The sequence below is a fragment of the Pelecanus crispus genome, chromosome 4 (genome assembly GCF_030463565.1).
Source record: "Pelecanus crispus isolate bPelCri1 chromosome 4, bPelCri1.pri, whole genome shotgun sequence".
Taxonomy (NCBI): Eukaryota; Metazoa; Chordata; class Aves; order Pelecaniformes; family Pelecanidae; genus Pelecanus; species Pelecanus crispus.
In genome coordinates this window covers 3,206,160-3,232,507 of record NC_134646.1, presented here as the reverse complement: position 1 = coordinate 3,232,507, position 26,348 = coordinate 3,206,160, and the positions used below count along the sequence as shown (strand labels likewise).

At 41.2% G+C, this 26,348-nt stretch overlaps 1 protein-coding gene across 1 annotated transcript in view; it reads left to right on the top strand.

Annotated features, from left to right (window-relative positions):
- The window catches only part of ANK2 (ankyrin 2), a 177,224-nt gene extending 151,590 nt beyond the window's left edge, over nucleotides 1–25,634 (top strand). Inside the window, exons 40-51 of the mRNA XM_075709393.1 lie at nucleotides 1,244–6,982; nucleotides 8,356–8,430; nucleotides 10,541–10,672; nucleotides 11,130–11,276; nucleotides 12,589–12,871; nucleotides 14,917–15,202; nucleotides 16,999–17,091; nucleotides 17,566–17,649; nucleotides 19,321–19,485; nucleotides 20,900–21,082; nucleotides 22,645–22,736; nucleotides 25,451–25,634. Coding sequence (XP_075565508.1) covers nucleotides 1,244–6,982; nucleotides 8,356–8,430; nucleotides 10,541–10,672; nucleotides 11,130–11,276; nucleotides 12,589–12,871; nucleotides 14,917–15,202; nucleotides 16,999–17,091; nucleotides 17,566–17,649; nucleotides 19,321–19,485; nucleotides 20,900–21,082; nucleotides 22,645–22,736; nucleotides 25,451–25,634 — 7,463 coding nt within the window. The remainder of the gene's footprint in view (nucleotides 1–1,243; nucleotides 6,983–8,355; nucleotides 8,431–10,540; nucleotides 10,673–11,129; nucleotides 11,277–12,588; nucleotides 12,872–14,916; nucleotides 15,203–16,998; nucleotides 17,092–17,565; nucleotides 17,650–19,320; nucleotides 19,486–20,899; nucleotides 21,083–22,644; nucleotides 22,737–25,450) is intronic.
- The last annotated feature ends 714 nt before the right edge of the window (nucleotides 25,635–26,348 follow it).

Below are 26,348 nucleotides of genomic sequence, written 5' to 3'. Positions count from 1 at the left end.
CCTTCAAAAGAAAAATGTACAATTATAATTTCTGAGCATTGCATTCTGTTCCTAACTTGCTTCAGTCCTCCAATGTTTCATTCTGTTCAATATACGTTTTCTAGTAGTCCTTCCTGAAATTAAATATTCCCAACAGGCAGTTGTGGCATAACGGGAATTACCTACATCCAGCTTACTGTACGTTGATTGCACAGATTAAACAAATATTTCACCACAGTATGTTTTACAATATTTTCATGTGTCTTTAATTTATATGATTAATTTTCAGACCTATTGTTTTTTAACTGAAGCTACATACCCAGCAGCATTTGCAACACCTTTGCTTTGCATGGAAATAACTTGCCTTACATGAATTGTATGTATGTGTCTAGCGTGACTGTCTCTGATTTTTGGTTGCCATACATTAAATTTTTTAAAACTTTGAAATCACTTCTCAGTTGATTCACAGTTTTTTCTTATTATCTCTCCTTTTCTTCTCTGTCTTCTCTTTCCTCAGTCAATTCATTAGTTGTCAATGAGGATGTTCCAAGGAAAGGACCATGCCTCTTAAACCAAAAGAATGTTTGTTTCATTGTTTAGGTGTGAAATCCCCTTAGATGAAATGCCGGTTTGCAGCTGATTCAGATCTCTACATATTTGATCATATTTTAGATTACTGCAGAATTACTTTTAACTTTTTATTTTGGTAATTAAGAAAAAAAAATGTTAACCCAATGTTATTCTGACAGTTTGCTAACACTGGCTTTCTCTTAGAGGAAATCGACTTTCAATCAGTTCTAATGCTTTCCCCCTTTTTTCTTGTTTATTTTTATTTGAACATTGATCTGTAACATCTGAACAATCTTGAGATGCCTATCTTTGTGTAACTTCACTGTGTTTCTTCTGTTTTTAATTTTAAATTTCGTTGTTGTTGTTTTGGTTTTTTTTTAGTGGTGTCCTATTTGGTTTGTTACAGCTTTGATAATGTATGTGTGGTTGTGCTATATTGGTAAAATTAAGCAAGTTATTTCCTGCCATTTTCCTTTTCAGTTCTGGGGTTTTTTTGGTTCCCCTCCTCCCCTCCCTCCCCCGTTAGCTTTGCTTTGCTCTTGTACCCTCAGATCTTGTGGATCCACCATTCCTGGCCCATTTTGTTGACCTTCCTACCACTGCAACCAAAGACTCATTTTCAGTCCTGATTACATTTTCCAATCTCTATTTTTGATTTCCATTTTACTTTCAATGTTTTTCGTTCGCATCAAAGATGACGAGACAGAATCTACAGAAACATCTATCCTGAAAAGCCATCTGGTTAATGCAGTCCCTGTACTAGCCAGTCCAGACCTGTTGTCTGAAGTTTCTGAGATGAAACAAGATTTGATCAAAATGACTGCCATCTTGACAACTGACCCCTCTGATAAATCAGGCTCCATTAAAGTGAAAGATCTTGGAAAACCCACTGAAGAAGAGCCAGGAGAACCTTTTGAAATAGTTGAAAGAGTGAAAGAAGACTTAGAAAAGGTAAATGAAATTCTGAGAGGTGGATCCTATCCCAGAGAAGAACATGTTTTGCAGAAGTCCCTTTCCAAACAAGAACTTGTAGAAGAAGAATGGGTCATTTTAAGTGATGAAGAAATTGAAGAGGCCAGAAGAAATGCTCCTTTAGAAGTCACTGAACCTACCTGTGTAGAAGTCAGGGTAGGCGAAGGGACAACAAAAATGGAGAAGCCAGACATGACAGGAATGGTAGATTACCTCACAGAGGATTTAAAAACATATGTTTCTCTTCATGAGGTACAGCCACAAGCCTTACAAGAAGACTTAGTAGAAGAGAGATTTGAAGCTGTAGTAATAAGCAGGGATTCTGAAAAAGAAGGACAAGAGTCTCCAACAACTGAAACACTAAGTCCGCAGGAGCAACACAAGCCGGCCTTAGAAATTAAGAAGCCAGCTAGGACAAAATTAAGAGACAAGCAGAAAGAAAAGGAAGGCAAGATGCACGCCAGTGAAGAACAACCAGGACTAACAAAGCTCACTTCAGATGAGTCACTAGGTGAGGAACCTGGCTTGGCACTGACAGCTGCTCCTGAGGCTAAAGCTGTATCCCCTGTTATAGAGGAAACTCCTATTGGCTCAATAAAAGATAAAGTTAAAGCTCTTCAGAAACGAGTGGAAGATGAACAAAAAGTACGGTCAAAACTACCTGTCAGAATTCAAACAAGAGAAGGCACTGCTGAAAAGGCTTCTAAAAGACCAGTACAAGTCAAAAAACCAGTAGGACACAAAGCACAACCGCCTGTTTCACCTTCTTCTAAGACAGAAAGACTTGAAGAGACCATGTCAGTTCGTGAACTGATGAAAGCCTTCCAGTCAGGTCAAGACCCATCCAAGAATATATCTGGACTGTTTGAGCACAAATCCGTCAAACAGAAGCAGCAGCTCCCTGAGAAGGAAACAGCCAGGAGAAAAACGGTTTCTTCACAAAGCGAAACAAAGCGAGTATCAAGCCACAAGACAGACAAACCGAAGGACAAACAAAGCACGATAGTAAAAGCAGAGAAAGAGCCGCAATCGAAAAAAGGAAAAATGCAAACTTCTGCGGTCGAAATTACCAAGAAAACTGTAGGTAAAGAGCAGGTAAAAGAGCAGAGCAGCAAAAAACCAGTTGAACCTCTCCCTCCGGTGTTTGATGATGAAAGTGCCAAAGATACAGCGGTTATGAAGGGCAGGACTTCTGATGACCAAGGAGATACTGACTTCCAGATCAGCCCTGACAGAAAAACCTCAACAGACTTTTCTGATGTCATTAAAGAAGAACTGGAGGATAATGACAAATACCAACAGTTCCGACACCTTTCAGTGACAGAGGAGGGAGAGCTTAACTTGGAGCAAGTACTGACCAGTCCTTTCGGTGTTGCTTTTCCCACAGAGTACGTGAAAGATGGATTCCTTCCTGCTCTTTCTCTGCAAAGTGCTGCTTTTGATGGGAGCTCAGAGAGCCTTAAACACGAAGGTGTGGCTGATTCTCCAGGCAGCCTACTTGACGGAACCCCTCAGATCAGCTCTGAGGAAAGTTATAAGCATGAGGGTCTGGCAGAGACTCCAGAAACAAGCCCTGAAAGCCTTTCATTCTCACCAAAGAAAACTGATGGGCAAATTGAAGAAGCTAAAGGAGCAGCTAGAGCACACACAACAGCAGAAACATGTTCTCCGAAGGAACTCTCTCCAAAGGAAGATGAAAAAGGTATTACTGAAAGACAGCTAGATGCTGTTTCTGAGACTAGTAAGTCTCATTCTGACCATGTATCAGAAGAGCTTGTACCTACAGCCTCTGAAGAAGAGGCTGATAAACTTAAAGAAAGTAGCTCAGCTTCCATTATGAAAGATATTAGCAGGGATAACGAACCCAGAACCACTGCACATTTAACTAAGTCTTCTGAAACACATGACACTGCTTTAGAGAAAGAAAAAGATATAACCTGTGAACGCCGTGTTCTGGTTAGAAGTCCCCAGAAATTGGAACTTGCACTTGCTAGCCATGATAGTGAAAGCTTTAGCCCAGTTGCAGATGACTCTTTGGCTATAAGTCACAAAGACTCACTGGAAGCAAGCCCAGTGCTAGAAGATAACTCATCACACAAAACGCCTGATTCTTTGGAGCCCAGTCCTATGAAAGAGTCTCCCTGCCGTGATTCCCTTGAAAGTAGCCCTGTAGAACAAACAGTGAAGGCTGGTATTTTGGGGCAGGGTCCTCTTCAGCCTGTTCTTAGCAAAGGAGAAACCTGCCCAGAGCTGGCATCGGTGCGTTCCAGGATTCTCCGTGACCCTGAGGGAAGTGCTGATGATGACAGTCTAGAGCAAACATCCCTCATGGAGAGTTCAGGGAAAAGTCCTCTTTCACCTGAAACTCCTAGTTCTGAAGAAATTAGCTATGAAATCACACCTAAAACAGCAGACTCGCAGGCACTGTCAAGCATACCAAAGTCGGCCGTGATCCCTGAAGTCAGTGAAGAACCAGAGGATGATTCAGAAAGTGAACCAAAGAAGAGGTTCACCCCTGAAGAGGAGATGTTTAAAATGGTGACCAAAATCAAAATGTTTGATGAATTAGAACAGGAAGCAAAACAGAAGAGAGATTACAAAAAGGATTGTAGGCAAGATGAATCTTCTGTAGGTGCTGATTCAGAAGCTGCATGTGAAGCTGAAGAACCAGAGTCAACAGCTGTAGAAGAAAAAGATATCCCTACAGTGGTGATGTCTGCAGCCGAATCTAGAAAAAGTTCTTCCTCTTCAGAAAGCGAGCCAGAATTGACTCAGCTCAAAAAAGAAGCCGGCTCAGGCCTCTTAATGGAGCCTGTGATCCGAGTGCAGCCACCCTCACCGTTACCATCCAGTATTGACTCCAGTTCTAGCCCCGACGAAGCAGGTTTTCAACCCATTGATTCAAAACAATGCTCTATCAGCATAGGTGCAGTTAAAGCAGAACAGGATAAGCCAACAGACGATGACAGCTCTAAGGCTTCCGCAAGAGAATCAGGCACTTGTCATTCTGATGGTTGTGTATCGGCAGGAACTGATGAATCAAAATGTGGCAGTACAGATGACAGTGAGACGGTTAGTCCCAGTGCCCCGGTCACGCAGTCTGGGGGTACTCTGTGTCATTCCATTGGTGACAGTTCTCAGAAAGAAGTTCACGTTGAGTCCTCGCTAACCCTACAGCAATACGATACTACTGAAAAAGGTGTCAAAACCACTGCATTGTTAACCCACGCAGATCTCATTTCTACAGGAGCCGTGTCTGAGAAAGTAGATGATAGTTCTTGTGGACACAGTACCACTGAGTACTCTGTACCACAAGATGGCAAACTGGCTGAAGAAGATACCACTGACCATTCTGCTTTGGGAAAAGCAGATACAGATTTTGAAACATCTCAAAGAGATATTCATGCTGAGGAACCCTTACCAGAGTATTCATCCCTTACCACTGAAACAGTGGAACTTGAACGTTGTGTAGCAGATGCTGCTGAAGGTAGTGCTCCTTATATAGTAAGCCCTTATGAAAATGTGTCTTCTGAACATTTCTTTACTGACTCTGAAAGTAAGGTAGGATCTGGTAGAAGTCTGCTATCTAGGGAAAACTATTCTACTGAAGAAGGAAAAGATCAGACTGGTGAAACTTTACTTAGCAGAGACACAGGTAGTGAATCTCACTCGTCAGAGGAAGTATGTATGGAAATAGAGCCAAAACCAGAGGATGCATTTCAGCAAACGTCACAAGGGTCTTCCGCATCAGATTCCACAAAATTAGCTGACTCTGCCCTTGGGGATATAAGAGATGAAACAGAGAAATTGATCAGTCAAGTTGTCATCACTAAAACTGATGTGGATTCTGACATGTGGAGTGAAATACGTGAAGATGATGAAGCTTTTGAAGCTCGGGTGAAAGAAGAGGAACAAAAGATATTTGGGTTGATGGTAGACAGGCGATCACAAGGCACAACACCTGATACAACACCGGCCAGAACACCCACCGAAGAAGGGACGCCACTTAGTGAACAAAATCCTTTTCTTTTTCAGGAAGGGAAGTTGTTTGAGATGACTAGAAGTGGAGCCATTGACATGACCAAAAGGAACTATCCAGATGAAAGCTTTCACTTCTTCCAAATGGGCCAGCAGCCTCAGGAAGAAGTTTCTTTATCTGAAGAAGAGAAAGAAGCAGCAGAGGTGGAATCCTCTAAGCTGAAGAGCTCACTGGATCCGTTTTCACCTTCAGAATCAGAGGACTCAGATATACAAGAAAAAGATACACTGAAATATTCACCCCCAGCATCTGAGTCTAGTGATAAATCAGAAGAAATGACAGGTGAAGGTGTCAGCATAGGCACCGCAAAAGCAGATCTTAAATCCAGAATTCCGATTAAAATGGGTATTTCAGCTTCTTCAAAATCACCAAAGAAAGAAACTGCTGCCTCTGAAGCTGAGCCCCTCTCCGGAACGGAGACTGACGTGGTTGATAGCAGTCAGGTGCCTTGCCCTACCTCTCCTGAGCAGTCTGTCATAGAAGACGAATTAGATTTTTCCAAAGTCACTAGATTAGTTTGTTCTGAACAGGGTGAGGAGTCCCCAGACTCTTCACCAGAGGAACAGAGATCTGTGATTGAAATCCCTACTGCTCTAATGGAGAGAGTGCCTTCTTGTGAAAGCAAATCCAAAATTCCTGTAAGAACAGCCGCTGCTGCATCGCAATCCTTGCAACAATGGGAAAATGAGAGCTTTCCCACAGATGGCTTCCTAGACAGTTTGCAGTGTGAAGGAAAGGATGACCAAGCAAAACCAAAGTCTAAAATTCCTGTCAAAGCGGCTTTCCAAAAATCTGAACAACAGTATACATACACAGACACATCTGTCCACAAGCTAGAGTCACCCAAAGCTCTTGACATGACAAGCAAACTACCTATGAAACAAGATAACCGAAGTAAATCTGAATCCGATGCAAGTGTTCCCATGGACCCAAAGACTAAACGTTCAATAAAAGCTAGGAGTTATGCTGAGGCAGAAGCAGAGACCAGGGAGAGGGAGAGAGAGATGAAGCTTGAGCTAGACTCAGACGAGGCAACAACAGCAAGACCCAAGGTATTTTCATCACGGTTGCCAGTTAAAAGCAGAAGCACTACAGCCTCCCGCAGTGCTTTTAGTCCCACAAAAGAAAGTAAGGAACATTTTTTTGACCTTTACAAAAACTCCATAGAATTCTTTGAAGAAATTAGTGATGAAGCTTCTAAATTAGTGGAAAGACTCACGCAGTCAGAGAGAGAACAAGAATTAGTTTCAGATGATGAAAGCAGTAGCGCCCTAGAAGTTTCAGTTATTGAAAATGTGCCATCCAGTGAGCCTCAGCAGTCAGTTCCCGAAGACATCTTTGACACCAGACCCATTTGGGATGAGTCTGTAGAGACTCAGATTGAACGTATCCCTGATGAAAATGTCCATGACCATGCTGAAGGTATTTGCCAACGACTGGGATTCCCTGTGCGACGCATGTCATGAATTAAATTTTTTGGTTTCTTTGTTTTCTTTGGGGGGTGTGTGTGTGTGTTTGTATACACGTGTAATGTGTGTGGCGTTTTCTTTTAAGCTTTTGGTGGTTAGTTGTGTATTTTTTTCCCCTGTGAGCTGTGTTTGGTTTTTTGTGTTGTGTCTGTATTTTTCTTGTCTGTGAAATAATCTCAAGATTGCAAACCATGAATGCTTATGGGAAGTGTTACCTTAATAAACAAAAACACTTCTAAAAATACGTATTGTTTTACCATTAAACTGATTGCTCAGGTCATGCACATTTTGGCTTTTGGCTTTCCCCGGCCTTCTTCTGAACTGTTAATTTTTACTAATAATGAAATATTTGGGCATTGATTGAAAATGAGACAGGCAAATTCATTTTCTTTTGAGTTGTTACACAAAGAAATCTGCAGAAACAACTATGTTTTTCATGTTCCTTTTTTTGACGATGTGTGTATTGAGAAAATTCTTTGTCACCAGTAACTTTAGTACAAGTTTTCTGGTGTTTGGTTTTCCTCTCACCTACTATTGTACTACTACTGAGTAGCCATGATGGAAATCCAGTAGCTAAAATGAAACATGCGTCTGTCATTAACCCTGAGCAATTTTCTGAATCTGAGCTATCGCAATCCATGTGTGCATTCAGGGAAAATCAAAACTCAAATTCTGCCATCCTCAAATTAGCTTTGGGGATGGGAGGAACAGTCAGTCTCACTGTTACTGAAATAAATGAAGACTGGCAAATGAACATCTGATTTTTCCTGGCCTTCGTTGTGAGTATTTTGTATCGCTCCCTAGTTGAAAGGGTGAAAGACATTTAAATTAACAATATCTCAAATACAAACCATAATATGGAGTGCCATATGGACTGTTTAAACAAAACTTTCCCTACAACAGAAAGAACATAATTAGAAGCCCCAGTCCAGATGAATTTTTCAACCTTGGCATTTACTAAGGAGGCATGGAAAATTATGGCTCTTGACTTAGTTAAAGTCTTCAGTTTAATGTTAGAATGAAGTTTTAGAATAAAATGCTTGGCCAAAATAGGCACAGTAGGCGCTTCAGTCCTTGTTTAGATTTTCACGTGAAAGCCTGATTTTCAAATGTAGATAGTCCTGTGCTTTTTGAAAAATCAAGCTGCTATTTTTTTTAACCTTGAGGATTTGCAGTCCTCACTTGAGTTACCCAGTTGTAACAGCCTGTCTGCAGTTAGATTACAGCACTTAGAAAAAGAAAGCGCTTTCCCTTCTTGGGCTATATCACCTATGAAAATGGTTTTTAACTTATAAAAGGCAACTTGTGGCTCTCTTTGACCTTTAGATCAACGGGATGATCAGGAAAGGACAGAGGAAAGACTGGCCCACATCGCTGATCATCTTGGATTCAGCTGGACAGGTAAAATGCACGTCACCTACTCCAGAGATAGAGGAGGGGAGCATTCCTCACTTCTTTCATGGTTCTTTCAGATGATTTCCTGATTATGTAAAGATGTTTTATAGGAATATTCCAGTAGCTTACTGTCTTCTGGTTACTAAGATTCCTATAGCCTATTAGGTCAGAACGGAGATGCAGAGGTAAGGCCTCTGCACTTGCTGTGGCATCTCCAGAGGGCAAACTCCTAGGATGAGAGATCGACAAAAAGCTGGCTTATGTTTCCCGACTCTTTCTTACAAAATGCAACAACTCTGGCTAGAAGATAAATGAATACGTGAATAAACATCATCTGTGTTCTGGAACACCTGAGCTGGAAGGCCACTATAGGGATAAATGACATCAACTTCTTTTCTACAGAACCGTGCTGAGGAAAAGGGGATAAAAAGGGACCTATTTGTAACAATCACTTCAATATTGCGGATTTAATAGGCCTGAGGGTTACTGGGGATAAGTGAAAGTACCGCAGAATGAAATGCAGACGTCTGCCGCTGAAAATCAGCTCAAAAGCGTTTGCAAAGGAAGAGGGCTGTGCAGAAATCTCAATGCTGCGTCAAACTGTGCAATGCAAGAAAAAATTGCTGCAAAAAAAATTAAATCAGGTCTACACTTCTCTGTGTCTATCCCTAGAGTAGTACCACACTCCTGAAAATAAGCAAGGCTCTAGGAGTTGAAGAAGAGTTGTATACCAGAGAAAAAAAATGGTAGCTCCTTGATAATGAAGATCGTGCTCTGTACTGGTTTGATAAGCATCTTCAGAGTATATGCAAAATATCGCTGATACTTTTGCTTATGTTACTTGCCTCTTCCTTTCCTGTCCTCTGTTTCAATCCATAGAGAAGACTGGGAGCATATGTCAGTCATCCCAACATAGATTATCTTGAAATCAGACTTGGACCTGTGCAGTGTAGCAGATTAGGAATCTGCTGAAAATGTTATATAAATGACTAGACGGTTCTGAAAACAAAACTAGGGAAAAAGGATACTCATCGAAATAGACATTAATGGTTTTATAGCATTTTAGAGAGGGCAGGGTGATACACCTGCATAAATATTCCTGTCTTACATTACGGTAAAGATTGATTATAGTAAAGATTACTACGTCAAATGTTACTTTGGGGGATAAAACAGTGGTTGGTTTTTGTTCAAACTTATTTGACTACCTAGGATTTGAATCTAATGTGCAGTTACTGTATATTTGTTGAAGTTTACAGTTGCGCCAGTTTACAAGCCAGCCTGGAAATAAGGTTATCTGGGGTTTGGGGTTAGGGTTCCCTCCACCTTGTTAGAACATGACACCCTCCAAAATCAAGTCCGGGCCACTATAGCAGTAATGACGATGGAATAGAACATGAATCCTTCTTTGTGAAAGAAGCAGAAATCTGGAGACCAGGAATAACAGTAGGAATCTCACAAATTCTCCATGGCTTTAACTCATTTGATGACCTGGTTCAACAGTTGCGTCCTATTGCAGACTGTTAAACCATTTCTCTCTTCTGGACTGCAGTCGGAGCCTATGCTACATCAGAAAGACATCAGTTATTCTTAGTGTCGCATTTTCCAGTTTTGGTTTTCAACTGTAATTCACAGACATTTACTTTCCTTTAAATGAAACAAGTCCAGGGGAGTAGAATTATTATGTTTTAATCTAACACTACAAAATGCCATTACTTAAAATTAATTTTCAACGTTTCAGAGGATGGAATCTGCTGAGCGTGGTGCTCGGTAGCTAGAAATATTTTTATCTGCTCGTGTGCTATTTCTGCAACTGCACTCTATTTGATAGCTTGTCACTGCTAAATGTTGTCAGTAGCATTGCGCCTCTGAGAGCTGGGAATGGTAGACACAAAAAATAAAAGTGCACGCAGACCCATCACTTCTAGGCATAACGCATTTCTGTCTTTGTCACGAACTTCCTTTTTGACAATGTCTCTAAATATAACACAAGGTACAGAGAAGCAAAGAGAATTTGGTTTCAGAAAAGTTTGTAACCCACTTTGCTGCTGACAGCAGTAAAATAGATGTAAGGCGAGAAAAAAGACGACATCTTTACAGAGAGGGATTTCTTTTTCAGAGCTAGCAAGAGAACTGGATTTCACAGAAGAGCAAATTCACCAGATCCGAATTGAAAATCCTAACTCACTTCAAGACCAGAGCCACGCACTCCTCAAATACTGGCTTGAAAGGGATGGGAAACACGCAACAGGTTCGTTTCCAGTTATAGTGCGTATAAGTCACAAAAAGATAATTTGGGTAAAACTTAGGCTATAGAAAGAAGGACTATAGATCGTACTTAGGTTTTTTTAAGCTTGTCTGTGTAACATGGCATATTAATGGTTGCACTGGATGATCTTGAAGGTCTTTTCCAACCTAAACGATTCTGTGACTCTATGATTATAGGATTATTGCAGAAAATAGTTTAATCTTCTTAATTTGAGGGCAAGGCAGAACATCTTACAGCAAAGAAAGAGTGGGAAACCACTGAGGCCTCTTTTTCCTAAACTGAAGAATGTTTACATAGCAATGCTTCTAAACGCATCTGTATTTTTGTATATGATATTATATTGCTCGGTATCCTATATATGTCCTTCATATGGAAAACAGAGGGGAGAGAGCATATGAAATTCTTAACTCAGCTACATGGTGTCGTTCTAATGCTACAGATACAAATCTTACCCAATGCCTCACAAAAATCAACCGAATGGATATTGTTCACCTAATGGAGACGAGCGGCATAGACTCCATGCAGGTCCACGGCACTCGCACGTACGCAGAAATCGAACAAACAATAGGACTGGACCATAGCGAAGGTAAGCGTCTCCTGATCCAGACTGCCTGGGTTATCTCATCTAAGCACCAGCTTCTGTTCTGAAATGTTTGACTAGGGCAGTCTGTTAACTCTTAGGACTGAGCACTAGAATCTCGTTTTGAAAGCACAGATAATATGGATGAATGCAAGCGTGACGTCACGCGGGTCACAATTTCACCGGGTATAAGATCTCTTCATTAGCTGATTCTTATAAAGCAAATAAAGGAGCGTTGTCAGAAACTACCGCAAATACTTACGCCCAGTTTGTTGGGGTTATTTTTTTCTTATACAAGTTCCTTCATAAAAGTTAGGAAGGTTGCGTTAGGATTTGACCAAGATTTGTAAAAGGAAAACTGCTCTGTGCTTTGGAGAAGCCTGTGGATTCAAGTATCCAGGATACTGTAATTCTGCTGTGATGCTGTTGGGTTTCTCAAGTTTAAAAGTTCAGTAGATTAGATCAATGGTTGTAAACTAAAGAAACACTTCCGAATTATGTGAAATAAAATTCTCCTTTCTGGAAGTGATACTTTAACATCATTAAAAAGTATTAGACAGCTGCAAATGTGCCATCTTTAAGAGAATGTAGGAATAGAAGATTGTTATTTAGAATTGGCATTCTAGTATCACAACCGATTAGTTTTAGAACATTAACTTCCATGTCCAGCTCCAATTCAGTACAAGCAGTTGTGTTTTCCCCCAAGCTGTTCTTCAGAGTTCAATAGGTTCCTAGTGAATGTGGCTAGTAAGGAAAAACAAAAGCCCAAGCTTGTGACTTGCAGCCTGTGGAACAGAAACGCAAATCTTTTTTACATTTTTTTGCAGAATGAGAGCCCTGGCTTTGAGATTAGGGGTTGGGGATGGGTGGATGTGTTTATATGTTTTGAAGCACATAAATTAGTTAGTTCTTGCACCTAGTCCTGTATGAATTTCTTTGTCCGTACTTGTGTAGCTATTTTTTCCGTAAGCAGATAAATAATGGATGGGGGGAAAAAAAGTCACTAAAAGCTATCCTAATCTGCTGGAAAAAAACTGTTGTGAATCTTCTTTCATCCCTTGAGGGTTTCAAGATGAATTACTCTAGGTAAATTTTATTTTGCCTGTTACTGTCAAGATTCATTATTTGGCAATAGTAGTGGTAATCCAGTGTTCCTTCAGCTACTTGGAGAAGTTATGTCCTCTCCCACTCAAGATGTCTAAAAATTTGAGGTACTGTGTTCCATCCAGGGATTTTAAATGCACATGGAGAATGAAAAGGATTTCAGGCATTCTAGTAAGACTTGTAATGACATTTCTCATCTCTGTTTTTTTTAAAGGGTTTTCTGCACTGCAGGAAGAACTGTACCGTTCAAGACATAAGCAAGAAGAACAACACAGAATATCTAAAGACAGTGAGCCAACTGAACACCCTCCTATCGTCTCTGAGGAAGACGTGTCCGTCAGTTATTCTCCTTTTCAGGACAGTACTCCCAGGAGTGAGGCAGAAGTATCAATGGCTGAGCTCCTGAGACAAGCACATAAGGAACAAGCAGAAGCTGAATTCTCAGGGAAACCCCTAGCTGTGCCAGAAAAACCATCTGCTTCACAACATGAATATTTGTAAGTGTCAAAAGACCAGAGTGAAACCTATGTGGAATGGATTATCTCTTCTCTGTGTAATAAGAGGATTTTACAGTTTTCTTTGAAACATAGGAACTCACTAGAATTTTCCTCCAATTTTGGGCACCAGTTCATTAGTTTCTACTGCAGATTTGACTTTTTAATCCATGTGGAGGAAGCCTTAAGGATTAGGAGAAGGAAGTCAGTTTGTCACTGTGAACACAAAGCAATAGTCTAGTCTAGTCCATATGAAAGAAAAGAGGGATAATGTAGAGCTGGGGTTTTTTTGCAAACTGTGTATATTTTTCATGTTAGATGGCAAGTAACGTTAAACTTAATGGAATTAACACTAGAGGGGCCTTTCTTCAACTGCAGGATGGCTTTTTCAATTGAGGCAAAAATTTTCCAACTTAATCGTTACTTACAAAACTCATAACCACGTATCGGGACTAGGTTTTTTTAAAAGTAAGTTTCAGATGGCCAAAGGAACAGAAGCAGGGTTTTATACAGACAAGACAGAAGTACTTAAGGGAACAACACATGATAAAGTGTAGATTTAGAAGACCTGCAGAGCAAAGCCTTGGATTCTGATTTGGGGCTGTCAGTGGGGTTGCTTTCATTTGGAAAGGCACTTGAAAAGCACCGTGTTTCTTTCTTCCCACCATCCCTAACCATGTGCCCACACTGAGAACTCTAGGCAGGGTTGATTCAGGTATTCATAGGCTAGCAAAATATCACGGATCCCCTTCCAAAGAAGCGTGGGTTTCCTGGGAGTGATTAGCTTTGATGTGGAGATGCAGCTCCAAACAGTCCAAGTGCAGCTGAGTCCAGCAAATGGTCTTTTGGGGATTCTTTTGCTCAAGATATGCTTTACACCCAGGAGAGAGTGTGGGAGACAGAAAGCAGCATGTTGGGGGAGCGCAACAAATTGTCAAAACCCAACTTGTGTCAGGAAAAAAGCCATATAGATGCAAGTTATTCTATTACTGTTGTTATTACTGTTATCTACTCATGGGATTGGTTATGGAGAAGGGAAGCTAGACTCCTATTATTAAAATTTAACGATTTCCTCAGTTAATTTTTAGGATGAGAGGGGGGAAAAAAAGCAAGCATGTAGACGCTCGCTCCAAAGCATCTCAGAAGTTATAGAAGTGGAAGATTTCGTTTTTGCAGGCTCATTATTTTTCAGGCTGTAATTCCACCTGTTTTGGTATAGTTGTCTTTTTTAATTTTTACCAATATACATGAAAAGAGAAAAGTCAGCCTCAAAAGAAGATTCTAGGTGGTGACACGGGTAATGTTTTCACCATTAGTGCGAATCAGAAGTGACCTTTTCAAGCTAGCATCAGAGTTACAAGGTTACTTGATAAAACTCAGATGAGAGTTAGCTTAATATCTGAAGTCACTATTATTCACCCATATGCAACAGAAAAATGTTGCGTGTACATATGCTTTAATATATGTATTACCTTTACGTTACATAGTAATGTATGTTATAATATGTTTAAATAACTTGCAGTTAAATCATAGCAATGTTCAACAGTGCAAATAACGTTGCAAACAAAGTAAGATTCTCTAGGAAATTTCTCTACTAAACTTCTGTTTGGTAAGGCTCCAGAATTCTGCATAAAAGTTGGTCTCTCCTCACCTGCAGCTGTGTAGCTTGTAATTAACGTAGTAGTTGCTTCACATCCATCTGTAGTGATCCAGTCTCTTCCTCCCCCCCCCGCCGCAAATAGTAGGTAATATGTAGATTTGTGAGGACACAAGTGACAGCAAAGCTCACGTAAATCTTTTACAAAGACCAGGTTTTGCAGAACTGGGTGCAACGTTCGGACATCCATTTGGAGATTTTCTTGGGTCAGGAAAATGAGGGGGATTCCTAGCCAGATTGGTCTGTAGTTATTGTCAAGGAGTATCAGTTATTTCTAGGCTTTGCTAGACAACAGACGACATAACAATATTTAATGAGTGCATAATGTTCCATTTATGGGGATTGGAAAGCACTGCATGGTAGTAACTTCCCATGAACCTGCGTTTCACAGTGTCACAACTCCAGGAACAGAGCAGTCTACAGCACCAGTAACTGGAAAAGCAGCAAGTGAAAAATCTGCACACTTCAGTGAGGCAAAGGAAGAAAGAGAAGAAACATCCCCACAGTCCCCATCATCTGCTCAGGGAGGTGACTCTCCCATCATCCAAGAGCCCGAGGACCCCCAACTCCAGCAGGATGACCTCTCTCCAAGGAGAACTAGTCTAGTGATAGTGGAGTCAACTGATGAGCAGACAGAAAAGTTTGGAAGAGATTATGAAGAGGAATCTTTAGAAAAGGTAAATAACAACTTTGCCTCAAAGTAATTGACACAAAAGAACAAGTTTTATGTCTCACTCATTCCTTGAGATGAGAATATTTTTAATCGGCCTAATTAATCCCCACCTGCAACTGAGTCTTTTCTCCTTTCCTCTGTGGTTATAAGGGCTAGCGATAGTCATTTGTATAGAGGTTTTCAAAGCTGAAGCAAAACCCAGATCCTGAAGTCTAGACTGTAATTCTGGTTCTGCTACCCTTATTTGTCCTTTGGTCTGTGCCAGTTATGTCCATGCATGTGAGAGAGAATTAGTGTAAGTAACGGGTGCAGAAAGAAACCGTGTACAAGTGAAGCTGAAAACCAGATGTAATGAAAGACAAAGTAATAACGTTAAAACTTTATGAAGAAAGGCCAGACTAGCCCGGAGCAGCATGAAGAATGACGTGAAAAATATTGTAAAGTTAGCGAGACGGAAGAGGCAGCAGGATGTACATTGCAGAATACTAAGGATGTAGAGAAGAACTTGAGAATGGTGTTTATGTAGCATGCAGGCAGTAAAGAGGAATGGAGACAGGAGATGGAAGAGAACAAAAACTATGTGAGGTGGGTCACTTGGTTGTGTAAGAGAAAGGAACCTCACTGGAGTGTTTGGAGAGGGCAAGACGACACGAGGCAATGAAAGCAAGCAACTGCATGGCTTTTAGTGGGGAATTTAAATTACTTGGCAGATAAGGCTTTTAAGAATAAACAGCTTGCTTTGCCTCTTCTAAGTGGGAGAAAAGGAGAAGGCGTAATTGGGCAGGAAATTAGATTTATCAGTAAAGTTAGAGCAGAGAAAGCACAGTTCTGCTTAAGCAGAAATTGTTTCCTGTTTTGACATTCACCGGGAAACAGGCTCTTCTTTCTTTGTTGTTTATGTTGCCAAATGTCAGGGCTCTGTGTCTGGGATCTCAGGAGAAGCTTGAATATAAAATGTGTAGGATAACTCAGATACTGAAAGATTAGCTACAGCAGGACTCAATGCAGTGGCTGCTGTAGGAAAGGCTGCCCTCAAAGATAATGTACTTATTTTTCCCTCCAGTTCTTTTACTAAAGTAAAACAACAACAACCAGCACCACCAAAAAGAAACACCCACCCTCCCTTATTTATTTTCCCCTTTATGCTTTTATACTGTTGATATTTCCCAAGCACTTGTTTTCAGCTTCTCTTTGCCTTCTGACCTCTTTATTTAAATTTTTAATTCTTCCCTATGCAGGGGAAAGAACAACTTCAACACTTGTTACTGATTTTTCTTGATCTTTCCAGTGCCAAGGCTATTGATACATTGTCCTCTAGTTAAAACTGTTTAGTCCTACTGTCTATATGCTGCACTACGTATTTCCCGGTATGGAGGATTAAAAGGCTTTCGTATCATTTTCTGTGGAATTAATACAGAAACCATATGCAATATGTATGAATTCCAGAGTTGGTGTTAGTAATACCTTCTAGTCCACCTGCAATGATGTCATGCCACAAATTTCAGGCTTGTCCATGGCAACCTTAAGAGCACTAAGACTACTAAGAGCATCCTATAGAATTAGTACCGCAAAGATTCATCCTTCTTTTTTCAATATGCTAATGAACAGCTAATGTATAGTCAAGTGGCCAAAGCCTCCCACCCCGCATCAGTGCTTCACAGGTTAACGTCAGGTAAGAGACCAAAATCCTAAAAGCAAAAATTTTCAGAAGTGAGGATGATTTTAGATAAAAAGAAGACAGAACCTGTAAGTACTGCTCGTACCACATACAACAGAGCATTGCTTCCGTGCTTCCGCTAGGAGTTAGCAGAGGAGTTAGGCGGGCTGGAGACCAGCTCGGATGAGGACGAGATGGTCACTACCAGGGTCGTTCGTCGCCGGGTGATTATTCAGGTACTGAGTGTTGAACGATTGCACGAGCCTGTGGTGACTAGGTCCTGGTAACACCTTTGGGCGTGCTGCCGGGACAGCCGCTTAGCTGGTATTGCACCTGAAGCTAGAATGCTCCTGAATAATGCATGGATGTTGGATAAGCCGTTCCAATACCTTTTCTTGAAGAGAGGATTATAGTAATACTGCTAACCCAACTCTAAATTCCGTTAGATGCCTCACTGGGAGGAGGACGAAGACTTCTCAGCCCCATACACAACACAGTCAACTAACATATATTTGCCTGTCCATTGCGGCATAACTTTTCTTTGCATGCCTTTCTAAGTATTTATTTGCAGAACAAATTTTTTTCTAACATTTCTCTTTTTTTTTTTTTTTTTCCCCATTCTTTAACCAATTAATCAGTTTTCAAATTGCTTATTTAAAGTTACCTACAGGAAGGCCTTGCTTCATAAAACTTTGTTCTTTGTCATACAGGCTGATAGTATGCCTGAAATGCCACCAGAAACAGTCACAGAAGAGCAATATACAGATGAACATGGCCACACAGTGGTCAAGAAGGTATTGTCAGTTATGCCCCTTGCTACCTTCTTACTGTCCTATCAAAGGAAGGATAAATACATCCACATACGTGCCAAATTTTCTTTTGTGAAGGGGCATGATTTTTAAGAGTAGAGCGTGGAAGGAACCAGAATTTCTGTTCATGAGAGATTCTGAAGTTTGAAGCATTATTTTGATTCGCAAGATCATTCTGTATTACAGTTTATAACTTAACATGACAGATTTTGTTAATTTTCCCACTTAAAGCTAATGAAAATTCTGCATAGATCCGCATTTCTGAGAAAAAGGGTTTTTTAAAAAAAAAAAACACCGCAATTTTATCTAAGATCATGTTTGCTCATAATAATGAAGCCAATGGAGGGCTGGGTCTGCAAGCATCATCTAAATCCAGACTTTAGATTTTCAAAATCTCCACTCAGCTGTGCCTGACCAGGTTCCTAAATTTCTGTATCTGTACCTACAGTTCAGTGTTTATGGCACAAAGGATAAAGAAAGTACTTATTTGTGTGATGGTCTCATAAAATATGCATTTGCAGACCATGCTTGTAAAAGTGAATTCTGCACAGCAGGGAAGTGGAAGAGGAACTTCTGTGCTCCTTGCTTTATCTGACAACTCAGTGCTCAGAGAATTGGTCTAGGGCTTCACTGAATTCTGCTGGTGGCAAACTCCATCTTCTGTCTCCCAAGAACACATCATAGACCTTCAGTTGGATAGTATGTCTCTGGAAGCTGTTTGAATTTATATGAAAATAAACAACCCCAGCCAAGTATTCCTGGGCGCATGAGCATGACTGTATTCTTCTGGGTACGTCCATGCCTGGGAGGGCAGTACCCCTGCCTGCGTGACTCTTAAATATAGGTGACCCAGGCTGATCACAGCAAATAAGCTTTTGGACAAAGTGGGAGGTGACTGCTTAATGTTACCTTGTCAAAAGGGGCTGGGAAGGCGTACGAAAATGCAGAGCTCCAGGTCATCTACAGAGGGATGCGTACCCAGCCTCCTGAGAAATTTATGTCATCTTGAACCCTGTAATTCTCTTCTGCTCCTCTTTGGCTTGCCAATGCCTAGAAAGCTTAAATACCAGGTTAGTCTCTTAAGTAGGTTAATTCTAGCTCACTAGTTCAGCTGTGGTTAGCACCATCGGTGTTACAATGTGATATGCAAGTCCTTCTGTGAATCTACTTCTAAGCATTTGACAGCCAAGCTCCTCACCTCTTACTTTCAGAAGCCTTTTTGAAAACGCCAGTCTGAAAATGTTTTCTAGCAGTTGTGCGGTTGTAGAGTATGTTTTCTCTCTGAAATACTATACCTCTTTTCCTGATAATAACTACTGCTTTAGAGAGTCATTCCGATATCTATGTTGTGCCCACTTGTGAAGTAAGTTTATGGAAGCTTTGCTGTGTGGTAACCTAAGTAGGTTAGTGGTAACCTAAGTGGTTAGTTAACCTAAGTGGTAGCCTAACTAAGTAGGGCGAATGCATCAACTTGCAGCTTTACTCTACAGGTACTTGTTGAGTCTATGTGTTAAAGACTAAACCACTGAACCATCTATGTAGGTTTTTCTGTGTAGGAAAAAATGCCCTTTGGCTAGAAAATACTGTATAGAGAATGAGAAGGAAAAAATGTTATGGTTAATTCTTTTGGGACAAAGCTCTATTTCATTCCTTCAGGTCACTAGAAAGATCATCCGGCGATACGTTTCTCCAGATGGCACAGAAGAAGAGGAAGTCGTAACGCAAGGAACGCCACAAAAACCTGTCACTGTCGAAGAAGGAGATGGCTACTCCAAAGTTGTAAAACGGGTTGTGCTGAAGAGCGACAGTGAGCAGTCAGAGGTCAGATCTTCTACTTCCCTTGCGATGGTACAAAGCAGCGGTACACCAACAGCGTACTTAGTAACGGCATCTTACTCATGCCAACGACATTCGGTTTTGAATGATATTTCAAAAAGTTTTCTTGCAGATGGAAAGGCCTCAGAATAAAGACAGGGAAAAGGTCGGGGGTGGGAAGGTGGGCAGGGAAACAGGGCAGTTTTCTCTGAAAATACGTCAGGGTACAGATTCTGTGATTTATGAGAAGTACCAAATTCATAAAGAAAGCAGCTTCATCCTAAGACGACATACAGATAAATGGCAAATCTGTATTTGTTGTTATACCTCTTGCTCTAATAAGAAAATTAGTGAATGGTGTAATGAAATGATCTGAGTTTCTACACCTAAGCCCTTCCAAAACTATACAGTTATATTAGGTTTAACTTACTGGTGCGTTCTTTGCTTTGAAGAGGCTAAAAAAATGTATTACGTTCATGCAAACTGTTTGCAGTGCCAGGTAATTAAAAAGAAAAAAACACCTGAAAAGGTAAGTGCTTTTCAGTTTATCTTTTCCCGTCTTAGTTCACCGTGTAGCCCTACAGACATTCGTGTCAGCAAAATTAAGGGTGTGACAGAGGGCCAGAAGTTAGTAATAGGCCTTGCTTTCAGCAGTACTGTGGTTGAAAGCAACATTTAACGAGCAGTCATTAGAAATGCTAAGAGCGTAATTGCCATTCCCTCTTGCCAGAATTAAGCATCAGAATTTATTCTCTAGGAGTAAGGTAACAAGAAAATACAGTAATATTTTTTTTTTAGTTGGTTGACCATACCAGAGCTACTCTTTATCATATGGAATCCATATACATTAAATTCGTATTTTGCCAAATAAAATCGTGTTTGTGACTTTCCTGTGGTATTCTGATATTCTGGTCTGTTGCTCCTGTAAGAGTTCCTTGGTTTTACAAGTGTGACTCATTTTTAAGATACGGACTGATACCGCTAATTCGAACTACCTGTGTGACTATGGCAAGAGGTCTGCTTGTTACTTGGTGTAACTCCAGTGGCCTCGGCAGGTAAGCCAGCGCGGCAGCCTGTGGTGTGGCGGAGGGTAGCGATGTCCCCGCTACCCGCAGACTAGTTCAGGTTCCAGAAGCAGGTTTCACCCTGCCAGCATAAAGCTGCTCAGCAGAATAAATTATTCAGGGCTGTTCCTGCTGTCTGAACTGGCGTGTATCTTACAAGGGCTCATTCTGGAGCGGTAAAGCAGGTAATAAAATATACACTCGCCATTCTGATGTGTACACATAGAAAGCGAGACACTTCTTATGTTCTTGTTCTCTATGGCAATGATTAAGAAAGAATGATGGAATAACTAAAAGCTTTGTTAGTATCCCTTCTACTTCCACATTCAGTATACTCCTGCTTTCTAACCTTACAGGTGACCCTGTCTGAACCTGCTGTTTTGCCTAGTGCCTCCAAATTCCAGTCTGAACCAGTGGAAGGCCGGAAGGTCAGCAAAGTCATAAAGACCACTGTAGTGCAAGGCGAGAGAACGGAGAAACACCTGGGGGATGCTAGCTTAGCTACTGATCTTCCGTCAGCCAAAGAGGACTTTGAAGAGGTAAAAATGCCTTTTAAATATAAATATTGAAACAAGTGTCACAACACACATAGGCCAAAGCCTACTCTATTGAAAATTTTGTTGGTGGAGCACCATACTCAACTACTGAGTATAAACCTCTGTTGTTATACTCAGCCATGTTATAAAAGGATTAGTATATAAAGCGTGGGGGTGGGGGGAAGCTAACGTTACGGAATTAGCTATGAAACGTTTTAAGATTCTTAAAAAAGCCCATGGAGTCTTTCAGTAAAGTTGTTAGAAATCATGGATGTGGTTACTGTTAAAGAAAAAGTTGATTCCTGTGTTAGCACCCATGGAGCTAATTTTAGAAATTGATACAGTTAAGTCCACTCTCTGGATAAGTTGATGTATTTGTCCTTGAAAGGAAGAAATAGCTAATTGGCACCTTTCCTGGTTTTATGCTTTTTCTGATCATTTTAGACATGTCAGTAATAGAAAAGTGATACTGAATTAATACAGCTTTTTCTATAAGCAACTGATAGCACTTCCCTCTTAATCCATTTTATTGTCCCTTTGAATAAGACGTGTAAAACACATCTTAAAGATGCACGTGGATAAAAGCTTTGTGTCATTAGATGAAACAGAAGTACTTGGTTTGTTTTTTTTTTAATTTGACAAAATATCATATAAAAACATAGACGCAACGATGTCATGGTCTGGATATTTTCTGCCATACAACGGTATTAACAGCTTGCAGGAAGACCACAAGCCCTAAGCTGTTAGACTGACATGCCAAATTTCCTGTTACGAGCATAGGCCCAGCAGCCAGATCCCCCTCTCCTGTCAGTAACAAAACAAGCAGCAAAAACTATCGTGTAGAGATTCAAAGAAATGGCTTGGGAAATAACACTTTTTTCCCAGCTTACAGCTTCTAGTTTAGTAAATGAGGAAGCCTGCGGAAGATACCACAGACAAACCCACATCCAGCCAAAAGGAAAATAAAAATGCTGCCTTTTTTTCTATTTTTTCTGTTTCCTATGAAGTATTAGTAACAGCAGATATTCTGTAGAAAAGTTTGGTGGGCTCCATTCCCTGCTTCTCCCATTTCAGTACAGTCGAGGCTCGGAAGTATCACCCATCATTTCTGTGTATACCCATCTCCGTACTGCTAGCACCGAGAACAGGCAGCTCAAGGCGGCAGTGGGAACTGCCACCCATAAAAGAAAGAGTATTTTCGGTGACAGGAAAAAGGTTGCTGTAGCAGCCGTCGTAAACGGACGCGAAGGGTGAGTTCTGCAAGCGTGGTACTGCAAGGCCTTGAGTTGGGCTACTTCAGAGTTGAAAAGAACGTACCAAGACGTGCTTCGGTACAATTATTAGTAAAATGAAACTGCGCTGTACAAGAAACTGTAACTGATCTGTACCTTTGAGGAATATTTGAAAGGATGCAGGTGGCAGGCAGATGCTTCTCTTATTTGTCTATTCGTCATTCTTTCAGCATTCAACTTCATTAATATAAAGCACTAAGGTATGAAGAGCAATTATCTTCTGTCCTAGGTTTTCGGGTTTGTTTTAATTTGAAGTTTATGTTTTAATTCGAGGCTTTGAGCTATGCAGGTAACCAAATGAACGTCCAGCTCCCTGCTTTAGTAGAGAAAGAAATCATGAAAGAGGACGGATCGGTTATTAAAAGGTTTGGCTTGGCATGTCAATGAACTGTTACTAGAAAAGGATTAACAAACTCGTAATAAATGAGTGGATTTAAGTGAGTGTCTGAAGTGAAATCACTGGCAGCATCTAAAGCTTTATTTGCAAAAGTCCTAAAGATTACTACTAACATTCTGTTACGGGAAGGGATATATATGCGGGAAAGGTCTACATTCACTTGAAAAGACTTGGTGAATAGGGGTGTGGTGGGTTCACCCTGGCCAGCAGCAAAGCACCAGGCAGGCACTCCCTAAACCTCCTGCCCCACCTTGGAACGGGGGAGAGAATGGGCAGAGCAAAAGTGACAATACTCATGGGTTGAATAAAGACAGTTTACTAAGTGAAGGAAAGAGGGAAGCACAAGTCTTACGAGGAGCGGCTGAGGGAACTGGGGTTGTTCAGCCTGGAGAAGAGGAGGCTGAGGGGAGACCTTATTGCTCTCTACAACTACCTGAAAGGAGGGTGTAGTGAGGTGGGTGTTGGTCTCTTCTCCCAAGTAGATAACGATAGGGCGAGGGGAAATGGCCTCAAGTTGTGCCAGGGGAGGTTTAGATTGGATTTTAGGAAAAAATTCTTCACAGAAAGAGTAGTCAAGCATTGGAAGAGGCTGCCCAGGGAGGTGGTGGAGTCACCGTCTCTGGAGGTGTTCAAAAAACAGGTAGACCTGGCACTTTAGGACATAGTTTAGTGGACATGGTGGTGTTGGGTTGACAGTTGGACTGATGCTCTTAGGGGTCCTTTCCAACCTTAATGATTCCTAGTATTTTACTTTCATTAAAGAATAATCCAGCAGCCGAGCCAGGAAAGATGAAATTACTACTCTCACCTTAACTGGTTTAGTGGTGGACTTGGCAGTGTTAGATTAATGGTTGGACTGGATGATCCTAAAGGTCTTTTCCAACCTAAACGATTCTGTGATTCTGTAAGAACAACCAAACAAGTGATGCAATCCCTCACCACCTCCCACAAGCGGACTGATAGCCAGCCAGTCACTGAGCAATGGTCACCTTGGAAGATATAACCTCCCGACCCCCCAGTTTCTTCCTGTACCCCCTGTTTTTATTGCTGAGCATGACTCTATATAGTACAGAATATCCCTTTGGCCAGTTTGGGTCAGCTGTCTTGGCTGTATGCCCACCCAACCTCTTGCCCCCCGCCTCAGCCTACTCACTGAGGGGGCCAGCGGGGAAAAGAAGATAAAGTTTCAATGCTGTGTAAGCGCTGTTCAGCTGTATGTAGCCAAAGCATTGGTCCGTTCTCAAGGCTATTTTAGACCCAAATGGAAAACAGTGCACCACCCAGGCTGCTATGAAGAAAGTTAACTGCATCCTGGCCAGATCCAGTACAAAGGGGCGGTACAAGAATAACGGCGTGATTTACAGTTGACAACATGAATCAAGGGTACTTCAAAAAATGTTTTTTCATACCAGTTGACTCTGTGATCATTTGATAATTTGAACATTACTAAAATAGATGAGAGGATATATAGAGGATATATAGAGGATATATCTATATATATCTGTATATAGATACATGCATGTGACAGTTGAGCCTTATGAAGAATGAGGCAGGGCAGATAGGAAAATATTTGGGAGAAAAAAAAAAAGACGCTACTGTAGTACAGCAAGTGTATTCATTCCTGCCACACACAATTTGATCCAAGGCTGCTACAGGCTAGGTATCTTTTACACACCTTTTCTTTCAGACCATTTGAATCGATAGTGGCCATCGGGGTGGTAAAGCCAGTGTTAGCATTTGAAAAAACATCCTGACCGAACTGTGTCTGTAATGGTAACAAGCTGTAAAACACATACCAGTTCCGGAGTTACGGGGACGGTGTCACAAGGACACGCTGAGAGCCGGAAGACCTGCTGCATCTGCTTTTGGATGAAGGGTGCGCGTTCTTGTCCAAGTGCTCCATCTAACGGTGGGACCTTTTGGTCGTTCAGGTCAAATTAAGAAGCGTCAGCTGTCTGATAAAAATTGGGCTATTCCTGGCTGAGCACGCAGGAGTTTCCAAGTGTGCTTGGCTTCCTATGGTCGTCTCCCAAGGACGCGGACCAAAAATTGGGTTTGTGGGTAAGGCTCAGGCAGAGACACCCAGCTGTCCTACGGCAACTGCATTTATTTGCTTAGATCCGGAAGGGACTTGGTGAGGTTTAAGGTTCTGACTAGTAGAGCAAGATGGTTCCAATGAGGTAAGAGAGTAATTAACAGAATAGTTGAGGACCCTAGAGTACCACAAATGTAGTTTTACTGGCTGTCAGAGGTGAGACTTGTTCAGAAGTAAGTGTTCAAGAAATTTATCAGCTTAAATTACTATCGTACAGGACAACTCTGTAGGTTGGAAGTTAAATACAGCAAATAGGCAGGTCTTGTGTGAGTTTCAACATGTGTTGCATGTCCGTGTGTTACAGCATGTTTTTGCTGGCCGTCTAAAACTGTATGCTTAATCAGCGCATAGAGATTAATTGCTGTTAGTTTACAGTACGAAAGCCAATTGAAGCGGTGGCGTGTGTTGTATTCAGAATGCGTAACGAATATCTGACCTCAGTAGCTGCCTTAAACTGCCAGCTACAGTTCTTCTCACGTTATTTTGAATGAAAAAGCCTTAAAACCGCAGCTGAAAAGGAGCAATTTTTTAAAACCTTCAGGAACTGTGGGCTTTTTAAGACCGTTTTCTCATCTATTTTGTTTTAGGACAACACTGAGTAAAGCCAGCACACAGAAGAGGACTGTGATGAAGGATCGGTACGGAAAACATGTTCACATAGAAGAGCTGGAAGACACACCAGAAGCACTACCACAGGATGCCCTCCAACATGACCTCCAGCAGCTTCTTAGACACTTCTGCAAAGAGGACTGGAAACAGGAGGCGAAGTGAGAAGCTGCCACCCCCCAGCACCACCGCGTAACCATCCGTCCCGTATGCAGCACTCATCTCCTCTAGGTGTAGACATTATGACCTACATAATCACTGGAAGACACTGCCATTTCTACTTGTGCAGGTGCAGTGAATTCATTTCTCTCCCCACCCACACCCCGCCCCGTATTTGATTTTGGGTTTTTGTTATTTTTTACCCTGTAAGCTAATTTGTGACCAAAGATAGCATCCTTCATTCAGGATGATTTATCCACCGAATTGTCGTCTTTGTGCCGTACTGGGAATTTGTCAGCATCGCCACTTCTTGCTGTTCCTTTGCTTCTGCACTAGCTTCATGAAATTGCATTTGTCAAGCCAACTTCATCTACAGGCCTCTTCGAGTGACTATGTACATGCATCATAAAAGAAGGGAGTTAACGTGTAAACTGTATATAGCAAGAGTATTTGGACTTACGAGACTGCAGAAAACACACTGCCTATGACTACAATTAGCATCATGGATTACAAGGTCTATCGACGCTGCTGAAGAGCGATTAATAAAATGATGTTAACACAATCGACTGCAAACACAGACTGACTAAGGAGGAAGCGCTGCAGCTCTACTGCATCCATAAGACTTCCAGTTTAGGGATCTATTATAGTTAAAGGCTCTAAGAGTCAGGCTAAAAACCTGGAAATTCAGCTGTTCTCATGAAGTGGCAGCTGACTGTGGCC